The 15,211-nt window shown below is 38.1% G+C and overlaps 1 protein-coding gene across 1 annotated transcript in view; it reads right to left on the bottom strand.

The window, feature by feature from the left end:
- The window catches only part of DNAH11 (dynein axonemal heavy chain 11), a 132,407-nt gene that overhangs the window by 79,368 nt on the left and 37,828 nt on the right, over positions 1–15,211 (bottom strand). The window contains 11 exon segments of the mRNA XM_037383857.1: positions 2,238–2,259; positions 2,262–2,428; positions 3,850–4,010; positions 4,525–4,600; positions 7,404–7,520; positions 7,522–7,564; positions 12,050–12,106; positions 12,109–12,144; positions 12,147–12,257; positions 13,368–13,376; positions 13,608–13,777. Of these exon segments, the coding sequence (XP_037239754.1) occupies positions 2,238–2,259; positions 2,262–2,428; positions 3,850–4,010; positions 4,525–4,600; positions 7,404–7,520; positions 7,522–7,564; positions 12,050–12,106; positions 12,109–12,144; positions 12,147–12,257; positions 13,368–13,376; positions 13,608–13,777 (969 nt within the window).

Genomic DNA, 15,211 nt, shown 5'->3' on the forward strand with positions numbered 1-15,211 from the left:
TACAATGACCAGCACTGCCCACTTGCTCATTCTTTACACTGAGCTGCTCCAAAGCATTGCTCCAGGATCCTGATGGACCCTGACTGGACTCAGAACAAAGACCTAGTTAACCTGAAGGGAGGTTGACTGGGTCCTAGGAGTCCATAAGAACTGCACATCTGGCAGTTTACATCACAAAGGTTGAAGGATGATGAATCATTTTGTGAAAAACGTGCATCAAACTTGAATTTACCCCTGGAATATCTAGCCCAGACTACTTCAGGCATGCTTTTATTTGCTGATTATGGAATACTATAGGATGAATGAGGCCAGATGAGAATCTGGACCCAAATTAGACAGGATTTAAGTTGTTAGAATTTTCAAATGTATGTATCAGGGTAATTCTTCCCCCAAAAAACTATGCTTGAGACATAAAAACAACTTTCTAGCAATTGATATTTTAATAATTCATAAAAGCACCTAATTTTTTTTTATTTAAAATTTATTTTTTTTAAATCAGATGCAGATTCTAAGGAATAACAGCCTAGCATGAGCATGGATTTTCAGAGAATTCAGAGATAGCATGTTGGACCTTCAGATTCTTTTTTCTTCCACATATCAATGAAACCAACCAAAAAGCAATCCCATCCCTGAATCAAATTGATGAGAATCTTCTTAAATAAAGGGATAATTGTCTAATCTGGTTGCATCTAATAAAGCGGTAGAAACCTGTTCAACAAAACATTACTGGAAGCCAATTCTCTCTGACCTCACTGTAGAACTTTGTCAGCCTTATTCATGATTTCACAATGGATCCATTAAAAAATAAAACAAAACACAACAAAGAAAACCAAAACAAACAACCCTCATAAAAAGTGTGGAAAAAATTTACAGGATTTAATTTCACATACACTTTTCTAGGACTGTCAAACTGTAAGGCTAAGACACCCTGCCACTTTGTTTGCCAAATTGGGATACTACGCTTGGTCACTAGATTTCAGAGAGAAGATAATGGCTTACCAACATTTTTAAGCAAAACTAGCGATACCTGAGAAGGCTTCTGTCTGCAATTCTGATGATTATCACATCAACCTCTAAATCAACAGAACAAAATCTACAGTTCCTATGAAAGATCCATATGATTATCTCCGTAACTTAACCTCTTTTTTAATCCTCTTGGAGAGAAACTTCTATAATAGACTGCTTTGTCAAGAGTGTCTCCTCTTATATAGTTTCTGCCTGAATACGTGCAAAGTGAAAAATCCTGAAATCCTAGTCTGTCTCAATGAGAAGAAAAAGTTCCATGTTAAACTATTTGACACTGCAAATAAAAGAAACTGCTTTAACAAAACTATGCTCTGCCAGCATGGGCCTCTGTCTCTTTCTGGAAATCACTGGTAATGTACACGACCACAACAACGATGCTGAAGGAAGATCACAAATAATGAAATGAGCAACAAGGAAGTCTGTGCCTCATTTATTTAGCAAAATCTTCACTTCATCTTCTGAAAACTCTTTTTTGCAGTGCAGGAAAATAAAGCAAATGTAGTTAATCAGATTTCAGAAATTGAGATTTTGGACCACGATGGATACTAAGATATTGCCCAACACGAGAAGAACAAATTATATCAAACTGAGATAAGAATACATTAAAAAAAAACCTATGGTTAAATAAAATAAAATAATTCTATGATGATGGGACTTAGAAGCCTGGGCTGGTTCATATTTTAAAAAGTGTAAGGCTAGGCAGCAAAGCAACTTCAAGTCTGCCATACAGTGGCATAATTTAGTATATGCTTAAGGTATTATTTACCCTTGTTTTGAATTAATGTAATTTTTAAAGCATTTTCCTTTTCTTGGTAACAAAGGATAATTTTCACTTTTCTTATAAAAGCCTGTTACATCATTAACTAATTAAAAGGTAAGGCACAGTATCTACAGCATTATAGATTATCTTGCCAACCTCAGAGAGTAAGTGGTGTTAATTTCTGTGCAGCACAAAAAAGGATGAATCTCTGTTTAAACAAACAAGATGAAGGTTAGCTTTAACACTGAGCCACAACCTACTGTTCCATAATGACGCCAATAAAGCCTACTTAGAGGGCTATTACTGCACGGTACCCTCGCGTAAGCCTTCCATTAAGAATGTTACAAGTCTGTACTGCAACAGCCTCCGAACAGTAAAAAGTAATAACTTCACGCAAACATCGGTAGCATCATGATGAACTATTTGTTCCCTTTAGAGATATTCCACTTACACATGCTGCATGGCACCCTCAGTAAGACTAGGTTCACAGAAGCATGCATTTCATTGCAGCTTTCTAGGAACTCAAGTGTATTCCTTCGTCATTCCCACTCTTTCACCGGCTCGTAGCAAGCGTCTGCTCCACTGTTCGCAAAACAGTAATAGATGAGTGGGAGATTGCAGCAACACGCTGTCTTCCACATTCTACCACATAGTGAGAGAGAAAAATAATAGTTAAAAAATGCCACAAACACAGCACATGAAAAACGTTTACATGAAAAAATCATCCATTAGTGACTGATGTACCCATCCACTGTGCTCTGAAAGACTAAAAAGAGGTGCAAGAATGGGCTTAAAGCATTTGCACAGTACATCCAAACAGGATCCAAACAATCTACTAGTAAAGCTGTCTACTTCTTTAATTGTTTGTGTCTAAACTACTTAGAATTAAGGAACAATAATTTCTTTATGATAGGAAGTCGTTGCTCAACCTAGAATCAAACACTCCCAAATATTTAAAATTTTCTGTTTCAGTGTCCTCATTCCTATCCTTATTCTTTTTCTTTTCACTCCTTTCTTACTAGCAAATAGAAATTATAAAGGAAAGGAAAAAAGGACTAGTAAACAAAGCTGATGTTTTCCAGTTACCATATTTTTTGTCAAATAAATTCAAATTTTCCCTCTCTTCCTCCTGCCCCTCATCAGGAAAACTTTTTTTTTTTTTAAGTGAAACATATGTACCTAATATGTTCATATTAGTTCATATTCCCACTACTTTGTCTGCTTGTAATTTTTTAGTTTTTGAAGGGCAAGTAGAAACAGTATTGTGGTCCTCACTAGTTAATCCATCCTGGTATTGGCACCAACACACATTAATTCCAGAAGAAACTGTATATGCAATACTACTATATAACAGGTGACATTATTTTGTCTTCCTTGTACAGTGAACAATACTGAGAGGTACTACATTTCATAGCATAAGACAGGTTAAAAAAACAAGAGGCATACATAAGAAAACTTAACTAAGAACATTAAGACAAAGGAACATGTATCCTGGCTTATATTTGAAGTGTTTCCACTATGAAAAACAGATGGGTGTATTACCTTTTACCCCCACACAGCAGAAAGAACAAAATGTAACCTGCATATCTATTTCATGTGTCTTGCAATTTACAGTGCCTTAACTCTTTAAATAGTTTAATTCTGACAACACATATTTTTATTCAGATAACCAGTGCTCACAGTTCAAAAAGTACATGCTGTTTTACTGACGTGCTCTGAAGTCCAAAGAGAGACTGCAATTTAAAATTATTTGAAAACACAATTCAAATTTTTAATGTATAGGCATATATATAAACATATATACACACAGTTAATATGTTAAACTATTCAGGGAAAGAAAACTAATACAAGAGGAACAATTAGTAAAGGAAAATGAAAGTTTATTATCCTTGTGGTTTGAAGCACAGAATCACAGAATTCCTCTGCGAGGAAGATGCTTGCATTGGGGGCCGAGGATAAGAAAGTGTGCTACTGCTACTTACAGTTCCAGTAAATAAGAGCTTTCACTATCCGGTTTTTAACTTGCTGGCATCAGGCAAAATAGTTTCAAGCCACCAACGCACCTCAAATACATGTGCATAGTGTCCATCATCACTTTATAAAAGAAATTACAGTCTCTGTTTTCCACTAGTTTATCCCCATAGACACGTGATGATTCATGAAGCCAGACATGTTGAAGATAATTTGGTTGCTATAAACACTTGGGTGTAGCAAACAGAATGCCCTAAAGATAACGCTTTTTTTTCTTTTTTTTCTTTTTATGCCGTCAGCTGGCATCAAAATAGGCCACTCAAGGGAGACAAAGACATTAATCACACTGAGTAGATACCCAATATGCATTGTTCTTGAAAGTATATTTTCTTTAACATGAACCAGAATGTCTCTAATTTAGCAAGTTTGCCAGCCAACTGAGTGTGCAAAATATAATTAAAACAATTATCTCTTCTCTGGGACACTTAGGTGACTCATTATGGTTTGAGGCCATGGTGCAGTATAGGACACAGGGAAGTATCAGCACTGCCAGGATATTATGTGTTCACTAGCCCTGTTTTGCAATACCACTCAAGAAAACAGGACACAGTTTATCATGAAAAAATTAGCACTTTCTCAACTGTCACCTCAAACTTCCTTCCCTAAACAAATTCCATGCCAGGATGAGTGCAAACGTGGATGATGGGCTAGCACATCCCCATCAAACCAAGGTATGTGTGATAACAGGAGACCTGACAAATCCTCACCTCCTTGCTAATAGCTGATGATGATCCATGGGGTGGGCAGGCAACAAAAATATTCTGGAAGAAAAAAAGAGCTGCGCTTCAAGGAACAGGAAAGCATGTAAAACCAAACCAGATCAGACTCACCTGATTTTACAAGAAGGACCGGGATTTGCTGACCATATTATAACCTTCCCTCATTTTTCTCTTCAATCCATGCTCTGCTTTTTGGCTACTGGTTTCAGCCCCTGCTTCATCAAAAGGGTTGTCAAGCACTGAAGGACCACACGAGACTGTAATTGTTATGAAGTTCAGGGGAATCTCAATATCATAATAAATATGGTGTGTCTCTTTCCTTTTAGCTATAGGAACAGCAGGGGTTTGAACTTGTACTAAATGTCAGACGCTGTGTTTTCTCCTGTCCCCTTTTGTCTCCTACCTATTGCAGTGAAAAGCTAAACAGTAATTATTTCATGTATTAAATACAGGATCACTATAGTATGACACTTCAAACCATACCTGGAGTCCAGGGCTGACTGAAGCTGCCAGCAGCTGGATTCATACAGGCGATATACTGACAATTGTAACTTGTTTTAATAGTTAGCTTCTGCCTATCATACCCAAGGAAGAAAATGTAGCTTGGTTAATATGAATGACAAAATACTTTACATTTTTCAGGCTTAGCCTTGGTTGAAGAATCACCATTTCTGCCCTATGGGAAATCTGGAAGACAAAAGTATCAAATTAGGACTGACATTTTAAAATTAAGAAGCCCACCCCCACATTTCTACCACATAATAATTTGTTCAACATTTGTGTTGAAATGAAGATACTACATTCTCGCAAAGTATGCTCCTGATGATATATCTTCTAATGAAACTGGCTCCAAACAAACTTGAATGAGTACAACATGGCCAAAAGAAGTTCAAATCAGTTTGAGAATGCACACCACCATCATAGGTAAGAGAAGGCAAAATTAACATACCTCAGCAAGAAAAAAACCCAGCAAAGATCATCACTGAGTGGCATGCTTAAAGATCACTCCTTTTTTTGCAGCCCCACACAACAGATACTGTTGCTGGCTTTCCAGATGACAGAGCTCCAGGTGAATTAAAAGGAAGCCACTTTAAAAAAAAAATATTAAAAATTTGAGGCTGTCAGCAGCTGGCAATTTGAGTTCTGATTGCCAAAAAAAGAGTCTTGTTTCTTTAGCAGTTGGCACACAGCGGATCTAGGCCAAGCAGGTACCATCTTTAAAAAAGCACACTGTAAAAGAAAGGCTCATAAATAATGCAGCCATTCCCTGCTTAAATCAATAAATCCTTCCCAGAACTTCACAGTGTAACGTATTCTCTTTCTTTCCACACATTCACAACAAATTTTACCCTATTTTAGAATTCTCAGATGGTTATGTTTAAAATTCCCGAATAGCATGGTCAACTTTTTTCCTAATTTGACTTGTTTTGTAAAACGGAGATTTTAAAGTTTTTGGTTTGTTTTTCTTTTAAAACAATGCAAAACAATTCAAAAGAAAGAAGCAACGGTGTTAAACAGTAGGGACTTTTAAGATCTGAAGTTTGAAATCTCTGTGAGGGAACAAAAAGATTCCTGGTGAGAATACCATATAGCTCTGGGAAGAAAACAGGGCATGGAGGTGTTAGCTTTGTATGTCGCTGAGTTAGACTTGATGGATTTCTCCAAGCTAGAGATGTTTCAGATCTGAGCTGCCACTTCTTTTTTTCTCTTTATGTCTTGGTCCTTAATAAGATGTTCTGCTGACACCTGGTATTCCTTCCTTCGTGAGATGAAGTGTAACCTAGCAAAAGCGCCTGTAGGATTCAACAGAATCTGCATTAAAAGATGCTAGAACAGTACAGACGTTATTGCCTCACCTTGGTCACAATTACAGTCAGATCACAGTGTACATGCCAGTGAAAAGAAGAACCTTCTATGAAACAAAAGTTCTAAGGGCAATGGTAAAATCCTTGCACACATTCCAAAGGAGCAGACGACTGAGTAGATACGCTCAGCCTCTTAATACCACTGAAGTACGGCTGGTTTTGTGCAGAGTGCTTGTCACTGTGCCCCTCCTTCTGGCAACACACAGACAGCTAGCTAGGTGGATTTAGTTTACTTTTTCCTTTTTTAACGTCTGATTACTTCTCTCCTTTACTCACCAGATCATTCACAATGTATTCTTCGTATGTCACATTTTCTTTATGTCATGTAGAAGTGCCATGCCTGTATACAAACAAGAATCTAATATGCATTTATAGTAACAATGAAGTATTTACTAAAGATATAGATCCTCCTGTAACACAGTGGAATCAACATTAAACAGTTGCTTTTAAACGGAAAAAATTCTCTTCCACAGACCCTAGTGAAAGGATACTAATATATTTTAACTGCCAAAATATTAAATTGTCCTTTGGAAAGTAAGGAGGGAATGAGTTTAATTGCCCAAATTAACTTTTTATCCTTCAGTGGCCATCTTCTGTGGTTTTCTTCTCATGGCAGACAGAGAGCGTTAATCTGAAGCATGAAATTTCTGTGGATTTTGTCTGTTGTCTTTACAGGGTGATGACAGAGGGTGGCACAGGCTAAACATCCAGCAAGCTGCAATTTAGGGAATCAGTTTCTGTATCTCAGACATCCCTGTTCTTATCAGGTCAATCAATGGGATCAACCTCCAGCAGCTCCAGCAGCAGCAGCTAAAGGATACTTTCCTTCCAAGACTCTCTATAGTCCCTTCACTTTCTGCTTCTCTTTTCTAAAACTGTTTATAACCTCCAAGGATAGTATGCTTTTCTAAGCGACTTACCTTGAAGTGTTCTGTTTCTATCCCACCATGGACCACAACACAAAAATTATAGCGTAACGTTAATTATGAAGTGAATGGTCACCAGTGTTCATAATCTGCTGCCAAATCAATGCATGGTTGAATGGTTCCAAATCCATCCACTTCAGGCATATTCAAATCATCAATAAAACAGGTAAGTTTTTGATTTCCTACCGGACCAGTTATGACCACCTTTTTTCTCCAGCTTATTTTTTTCAAGCACCTCTGAAATGTAACACAACATACATAAAAATTATTACCATAATAAGCAATACTGAAACTAAACAAAACCAAGAATTCAAAATCATGCTGGCTAACATTTATGAAGCATTTCACCACCTACAAGGATTTTTGAACTACTGAAGTCCTCAGTAATCAGTGAAACTCATGGAGTGTCTTTGAAAAAACATCATACTGGGATTCTGAATTCCAAAGGAGTCTTGTTGATTTAGTTGGTCGACTACTTCACAGCTTTCGAAAATCTTACTGCATATCCACCCGCCTCCTTTGGAACTGAAATGCTTTAAATGTAAAATCACCAGGTATCCTGACACTGAGCAAGTTTATCAGTGAAGATTATTTTCTTCTTCTCCTGGGAAGGATTACACAAGGACTTTACCATATGTAAAGTGTAAAAATATGAATGATAAATAATAATTAATCAGGTCATCTAATGGGGAAACTAGTGTGCCATTCCCATACTAAGGAATATTAAGCTGATTGCATTAAATTTCAGCCTATTCCCCAAAACAAGGTGCTTATTCATTTTTTCACTGTTGTAGTAATTTTGTTATCCAATGATCTGCGTTCAACAACAGTGAAAAAAATAATACAAATACTTTTATGTATTCATCAAAACTCCAAAATCTTGAGACATAAATTTTGAGTTTATGTAATTTTTATCCAATGGCACTGCTCCCCTTAGAGGTGTACGGGAAAGAATAACAGAAAGTTTCTAAATAATCTTGAAAATACAGAAGAAAACCACTTGTATGAAGCATTATTAAAATATTGAACTTTAGCATGATGTGATTCTCAACTTTTTCCACTTTGTGAAGTTTTCTGCAGATTCAGAAGAAAGGATTAATTGTCCACAGAAGTTTGATTTCTAATTGCACTGCTTCTATTTTGTGCATGGAAATAAGAACCTGCATAAATCATTAAGAATTTATTAAAGCAGGACTGGAGACTAACAATCGTATCACCCTTCCTAGGTCATACATTTTTGTTGTCCAAATGATCACATAATGTTCTGCACAAAATGAAACCACAGTAATAGGTGGACTTCAAGGAAAACTTTTCAGTATGCCCCAGTGATGGGAGCTCTCCTCTTCAGTGAGTAGCATAATTTCAAAAGCTCTTTCTTCCTCATTCAGAGCAGGGACTTGACGCAAAGATGGTTATGAAACATTCAGGGAAGATGGTGGTTATAACCTTCACAGCACAGGAGGGAATTTAATTCAGATTTTATATGCATGAGATTTCCCACTAAACATTGCTGGGCAAGAGGAAAAAGATGTCTCAAAAATTTTGCATATCTAGCCCAGATATTTTTTTGTCCAGTCAATATTATCATGAATTTGGGATACACCTGCTATTAGTTTTCAGATGACCAATCCCATTATTTTTTAAGATTTTAATATTTGTCAAAAAGAAAGGAGGGTGAGGAAGAAAAAAAAAATCATCAGTTCCATGTATAATAAGTAGAACTGGGAAAAAATGCAGGGTATAGACTTCTTTTTTCCATTGTACTAGGCTGTATGTTAAAGTTCTTTGGATTAGGTAAAAAAAAAAAAAAAAGGTGAAATGTAAGCATATGTGTTTGAACTTTTCTTGTTGTTTGCTTTTTTTTTTTAAATTGGGCAACATGTTCATGAGAGCTTGTAGGATATGGAAACTACGCTTGCATGCTCACAGCTGAATGCGGTATGTCACAGCACCACCAGGGTTCTGACTTGCAGCAGACTTTTTGGTTTCTTAGGCAAAGCAGCATGAACAAATACATCACTGCAAGCAGTTTCCATTAGGACAAAAGGAGCATTGTGTTGTCATCTTAGATTCTTCAAACAGTGAAATAAATCTTTTGCAAACCTCAACAGTGATTTTGTCTGGCCGATTCAAGAAAGGTTAACAAAAGCTTCCAAAGACATTTGCATCTAGTCACAGTCAGCCAAAAGGATGGTTACTGACTGGAAAAGAAAAATAACCAAATAAAAAGTGAAGGTGTGCTGGAGGACAAGACAGAAATGTAGAACCTCAACATATTTGCAACTGGTTGATCATAAATAGGGTGTAAAAAAGCCATGGCTACACCTAATCCTGCTTTTCTACCACAAAAGGGAGAAAAATGTGTGTATGAAAGGCTTAAAGTATTTTAAAAACCTTAAAATCTTAGCTAGAGGAAGAAAATCTTCTTATACCTAGGTATGTATACACCTGTACTTTTAAAACCAGAAGTAGGAATATTCCTTCTTGATTCTTAAACTTATCGAATATTTAAATAATGTCCACAACTATAATCTATTACTTTTTTAAAATACTGCATTATTACAATACAATAAGGAAACATATTTTATTAAATTCCACTGTACCTGAATGTTTATGCAAATGCCTTCTCTGTGGCACTGTTCCAGACTTCAGTACCATTGAAGACCCCAAGCTTAATGTACGAATATGAGTTTGCATCAAAACCTGCCTCTATCAAGTAACATTTTGAATTTTTCTGCTGTTACAGAGACAGAGCGGGTGAGTCATATGCCTTGGGGGAATGCTAAATAAAACCCAACACTACATGCTAATCTCACCCACTCTAGCAGATACCTCAAAAAAAGTTATGTGGATACAGATAAGATGGGATTTGCAAGGAAATACTGCAGAATAAAACTGATGTGAACTGTAAGAAAAAATCTTTTAACCTCTAAACTATGAAAAGAACCTGGCTATGTACTGAATAACTGTATTTCAAGTTAGCTCTTTAGCTCTTCTTTTTGAACTGCGACAATTTAAAGTGCTTGTTTGTGGGTTTTTTTACGGGAGTGCCTCTTTCCATTAAAAAGAAAGGAAAAAAAAAATCCATCAATTTAATTATTCCAAACAAGTGCTTGGAGTAGTAGCCTAAAACACATGAAGGCATTTCAGCGTATCACTTGAGTGCATTTTATGGGAAGAAGCATTGGTACACAGAAACAACACGAGGCAGACATTCGGAGCTATACATGACAGTATAAAATCATTCCATCACAGTTCACCAAAAAAATGTTTGCAACCTTTGCTGCCCAGGAGTTCACCAGCTTTTGTGTGCAATGGGAAGTGTTATGCTTTTGTGATTTAGTGCCTTGGTCATGGTTGCTGCTGGAATGGCAATCATTAGCTAAAAAATCCCTCTCTGATCAGAGGAACACCTGAAAACTTTTTAAAGCCCATTCCCCATTAAAGACCTATGACGCTTTACAACAGCTCATGATTTCGCTCTGATGCACAGCAGAGTTATTTTCTCTTAATCTCTCCATTCATTTTGAGCGGCAAAAAGGATTAAGTTCGGTTAATGCAGGATTCTATGTTAACGTGAATTTGGGAACACTTCAAAGAACAAACTAAGGTACAAAGCAAACAGAAAGTGGTATTTCCTTATCTGACCTGAATACAGAAGAAATCAACATGAGACAGGAAAGAAAAAAAGAGGGTAAAAACTTATTCAATGGAGATTTGTAGATTTATACTTATTTTTTTAGGCTTAGTGACAATTTGGTCCACTAGCAGCAATGCAGATTGGCTAGAAAATGAAGAACATGACTGCACAAGTAGTTAAATGAAGCATCGAGCAAACTTAATGCTTCTAAAGATTTTACCTGAAGACTTCTTAAACTTTGGAAAAAAATTTAGAAGTGAGATGTTGCTTTCTGTAGCTTCTCCTAGACACATGAAAGGATAAGCCAGTGTATTAACTTCTTTCTCAAGTGCTTTTTCCAGCTGTGAAAAGCTGTATAACGGATAGGGCATGTATATTTTTTTTTTTCTGTATAGTTCATCAGTTCAAGTTACTCTAAGGATAAAAAAACAGAAGGCAAAGAGGGCATATCCACCGACAGCTGGGCTCTCCCTTGATTGTGTTGTTTACAAAACGCAGAATGGACACGGAGCTTTTTATGAGTTTATTTTACTTTGACTATCTGACTCCTCTTGTTCCAAAACTTAGCACCAGTATAACGTTTTTGACCAACATACTAGTCCCCTCTGCTTGTGTGTTATGTGAACATTTCCTTTGCTCTGCATCCACCCTGCCTTTGGAGACACCAAACCTCCCTAGACAGGGATGGCCCCTCCTTGGGGATTGTATGGCGCATAGCAAAAGCAACCCCGACCCCTGACTGTCCTTTTCGGCACATCTACGGGCACAGTACAGAGACACCCAGGCTAGCCAAGTTGGCTTAAGGCTTCTCGTTAACATAGGTAAAGCCAAATTTTCTCTTGTCCACGAGCACAGAGCAACGTGTGGGAACGCAGTGTCAGTTTGCCCCAAACAGTTTCATCCTCCTCCTTTCCTCTTACCTGCTCCAACTTCGCAAGTTTTGCATTTCGCAAAGTACTAAGCTTGCCAAGACCCAGACAACAGCAGTAGCCAACAACTACAATAAGACTGTAATAACCACATAATATTTTTCACCTTTGCTGTTGAGAAAGACAGGTTTCTTGCACCTGTATGGAACTTACTCTGAAGCACCGCTGCTGCTGTGTAGTAGTTGAGAGGGATGGTAGCCAGGAGGTAGCCTCAGAGAGAGCGGCAAGCCTATTGCCCAAAAACACTTTTTTCCTACTCCAGCATTTCCAACAAGTATGACTGGTTTGCCTTTTGTTAAGAGCAAATCGATAAAATAATTAAGACGTGCAGTCTTATATGTGTGAACAAAGATTGCCCGAAACCGAAAAGAAAAAAAAGTTGAAAAGAAAAACCCCAAACCATCAGACACTTGCACAACACAGTTTAGTTTTAAAAGCAAACAGTAATTTTTGTCTCTCTGGCTAGGACTGAATTCTAAAAAGCAATGAAATGGGATACACCATTCTCTCATTCTCAGGCATAATTACTAGAACAAAATGTTCTACTGGATTACTTTTTACACAGCATTTCTACTTGAAAATTTGTATTCAATTTCTTCTTATAAGAATATTTTGAAATCAGGTTGCAGCTGAAATGCATTGGTTCCATCTCAACCTTTACAGAATGCCAGTCTCCCAAAAACTGGTAGAGAAACAAAGGCTGTTGCAACCAGCAGTTGGTTTCATTTTTTCAAGTAGTATTTCCATTTATTTTTTGGCCTGGCTTTCAGCATAGCTAAAACTGTTTGGGCAAATAGTTGGCAATAGAATGGCTTTACTTACTGTGAGCACCCAAAATCTGTACTGCCTGACAAAGCTTTCTTTTCCAAGCTCTGTATTTTCCTACCTAATATTCACCCTCAAAGAGAACTTGTTACAGGATAGATGATAATGTCTTTTGATCATCGGCTCCACGTTTCTATGCCCACAAACTTCTAATCTCCCCAGGGAAATCCCTACTCATGTAAGCATTTAAAAAGAAAAAGACCTACAAGTTAATGCAATCAAAAAACAATGAAACATTTAAGAATATTTTATGTGAAACACACTAAAAAAAAGAGCAAAGCTAACCAAACCCCAGCTGAGGCAATTGCAACTACTAGCTCATGCTTTCTATTTCTCCACTGACAGGTATATATCATACTATCATAACTTCTACAACCTCTGTTCCACAAATATAATTCCAGCTTTGTAAGTTGATCAAAGGCATAGCGGAAAGGTGATAAAGTGATTTGCTTCCCCTAGACCTCATACCCTTCTGGTAGCATGAAGGGAGTTTAGCTGGCAAAAATAAAGCTGGCAATAGAAAAACATTAAGGCTTCAATTTGTGGTGTACAGTTGCTGTGGGCATTATCTTCAATGATTAAATGGACTTGGAGACTGAATTTCTCCTACTGTGGAAAAAGTGTACAAGCCACTACCAAATGGAATGTGGTACATCTTCAGGAATGCTTTAATTATATAAAAATCAATAAAAGCATTGCTGTATCGTCAATCCTCAACACTCAACTAAAGGCACGTGGCCCAGATAGCAGGGATTTATCCAAAAACATCTAGAGTGTTACTTCCAGGACATTGAAGAGGACATCAGAAATTGCGACAAGACTCTAAAACGTTCCTGCATCTAGCAACGCTCAGCGTGTGGTCACTGTGGTCACCACAGCAGTGTACCTGGATCCACAGCAGGACTCAGGACCTTATCCACCCCGGGCAGGAACTTTCTCATCCCTGGATCAAGGTAATAATTGAATACTGTGCCCTAGGATGGGAACTTCACTGCCTTCATCTTCTTAAGCCACCAACAGCTGAATTCAGCTTCGTAATTTGAAAGCGATAAAATGCTGCATTAATTGTTTACAGTACATTTTTCACATCTAGACATTCACGTGAAGCACACATGAAAAACAGACTTGCAAATAAATCTCATTTTTAAATGCGTACACATGTAGACTGTGATGAAATTACCAAGAACATCGGAGCAATATCCTAGTGCTCCTGCTGTTTAAGGGGCTAAAGACAGGCCGCCTTCCGATGACACCCTGGATTGAGCGCAGGTGTCAAGCTGTTGGCAGTGGGGGCTGCAGGGTGGCCTCCGTGAGGAGAGGGTGGGGGCTGCCCTGTGTGGGACACGGCCAGCTCCAACAGGCCCACTGCAGGACACTGCGGAGCCCCTCAGCCAGGCTGGTGCCTCCCCAGGGAAAAGGTATTCGAGAAAGGGCAGAAAGACTGCGAAACAGCAGAATGCCGAGGTCAGGTAAGGAGGAGGAGGAGGAAGCGGAGGACAAAGGAGCTCCACATTACTGGAACAGATACCCACACTGCAGCACCCTGAGGACCCAATGCTGGAGCAAATGAATATGCCCTGAAAGACTGCAGCCCATGGACAGCTTTGTAATAATTCCATATATTACACGGCATTCCAATTACCATGGACAGGGTAAAGCATGAGAAGGAAGGAGTAGCAGAGAGAAACCACTGTGTACTGACCATAACCCCGCAGTCACCTACACCGCTGGGAGTCGGGGAGAAGAAGAGTCAGGAGTGAAGGAGGCTGAACGTGGGAGACAGGAGGGGGAAAGGTTTTGTTTTAGTTTTTTGCCTTTGTTTCTCGCTACTCGAATCAATTGTAATTGGCAACAAATGTCATTTTCCCCAAAGTCTGTTTTGCCCATGACAGTGCTTACCAATCTCCCTGTCTTCATCTTGACCCACAAGCTTTTTCAGCCTATTTTCTCCCCCTACCAGTGAGTGAGAGGCCGGGCAGGTGTCTGGCTATTCACCAAGGCTAACCCACCACACATGCAGCCCAAATATTTTATTTCCTAAAACTCCTAAATCCAGTTTAAATTTATATAGCTGTGAGACCACAGAGGTGATTTGCTTCAGACAAGACCTTCCCGAGTGTGTTCGCAGAACAGCAAGCCTTTTTGAAGGACAGGAAAGTAGATGTTACTATGATCAAAAAGATCTTCCCAGTCTCTTGATATGCTGCTTCTGATTCTTCAACTTAAGCAAGGTGCTCCTTTACCTATGGATGATGCACATATAAATTTGTTCCTTCACAAGGGGTTAATCTAATTTAAACAGTAGTAAAGCCAACCATATGTTTTTGTTCTTTAGAAGGCAAGTATGACTAGCTATTTCTCAAGAATTTGGAGTCTATCTCAGCAAAACACTGACAAGTAATTATAGAGTTTTAGGACTTTCTTCTCCAAGCCTTTTAGCATCACAATAAAATATCTCATTAATTAGAACATGTTATAATGCCTTGTTTA

The sequence above is a fragment of the Falco rusticolus genome, chromosome 4 (genome assembly GCF_015220075.1).
Source record: "Falco rusticolus isolate bFalRus1 chromosome 4, bFalRus1.pri, whole genome shotgun sequence".
NCBI classification, from domain to species: domain Eukaryota; kingdom Metazoa; phylum Chordata; class Aves; order Falconiformes; family Falconidae; genus Falco; species Falco rusticolus.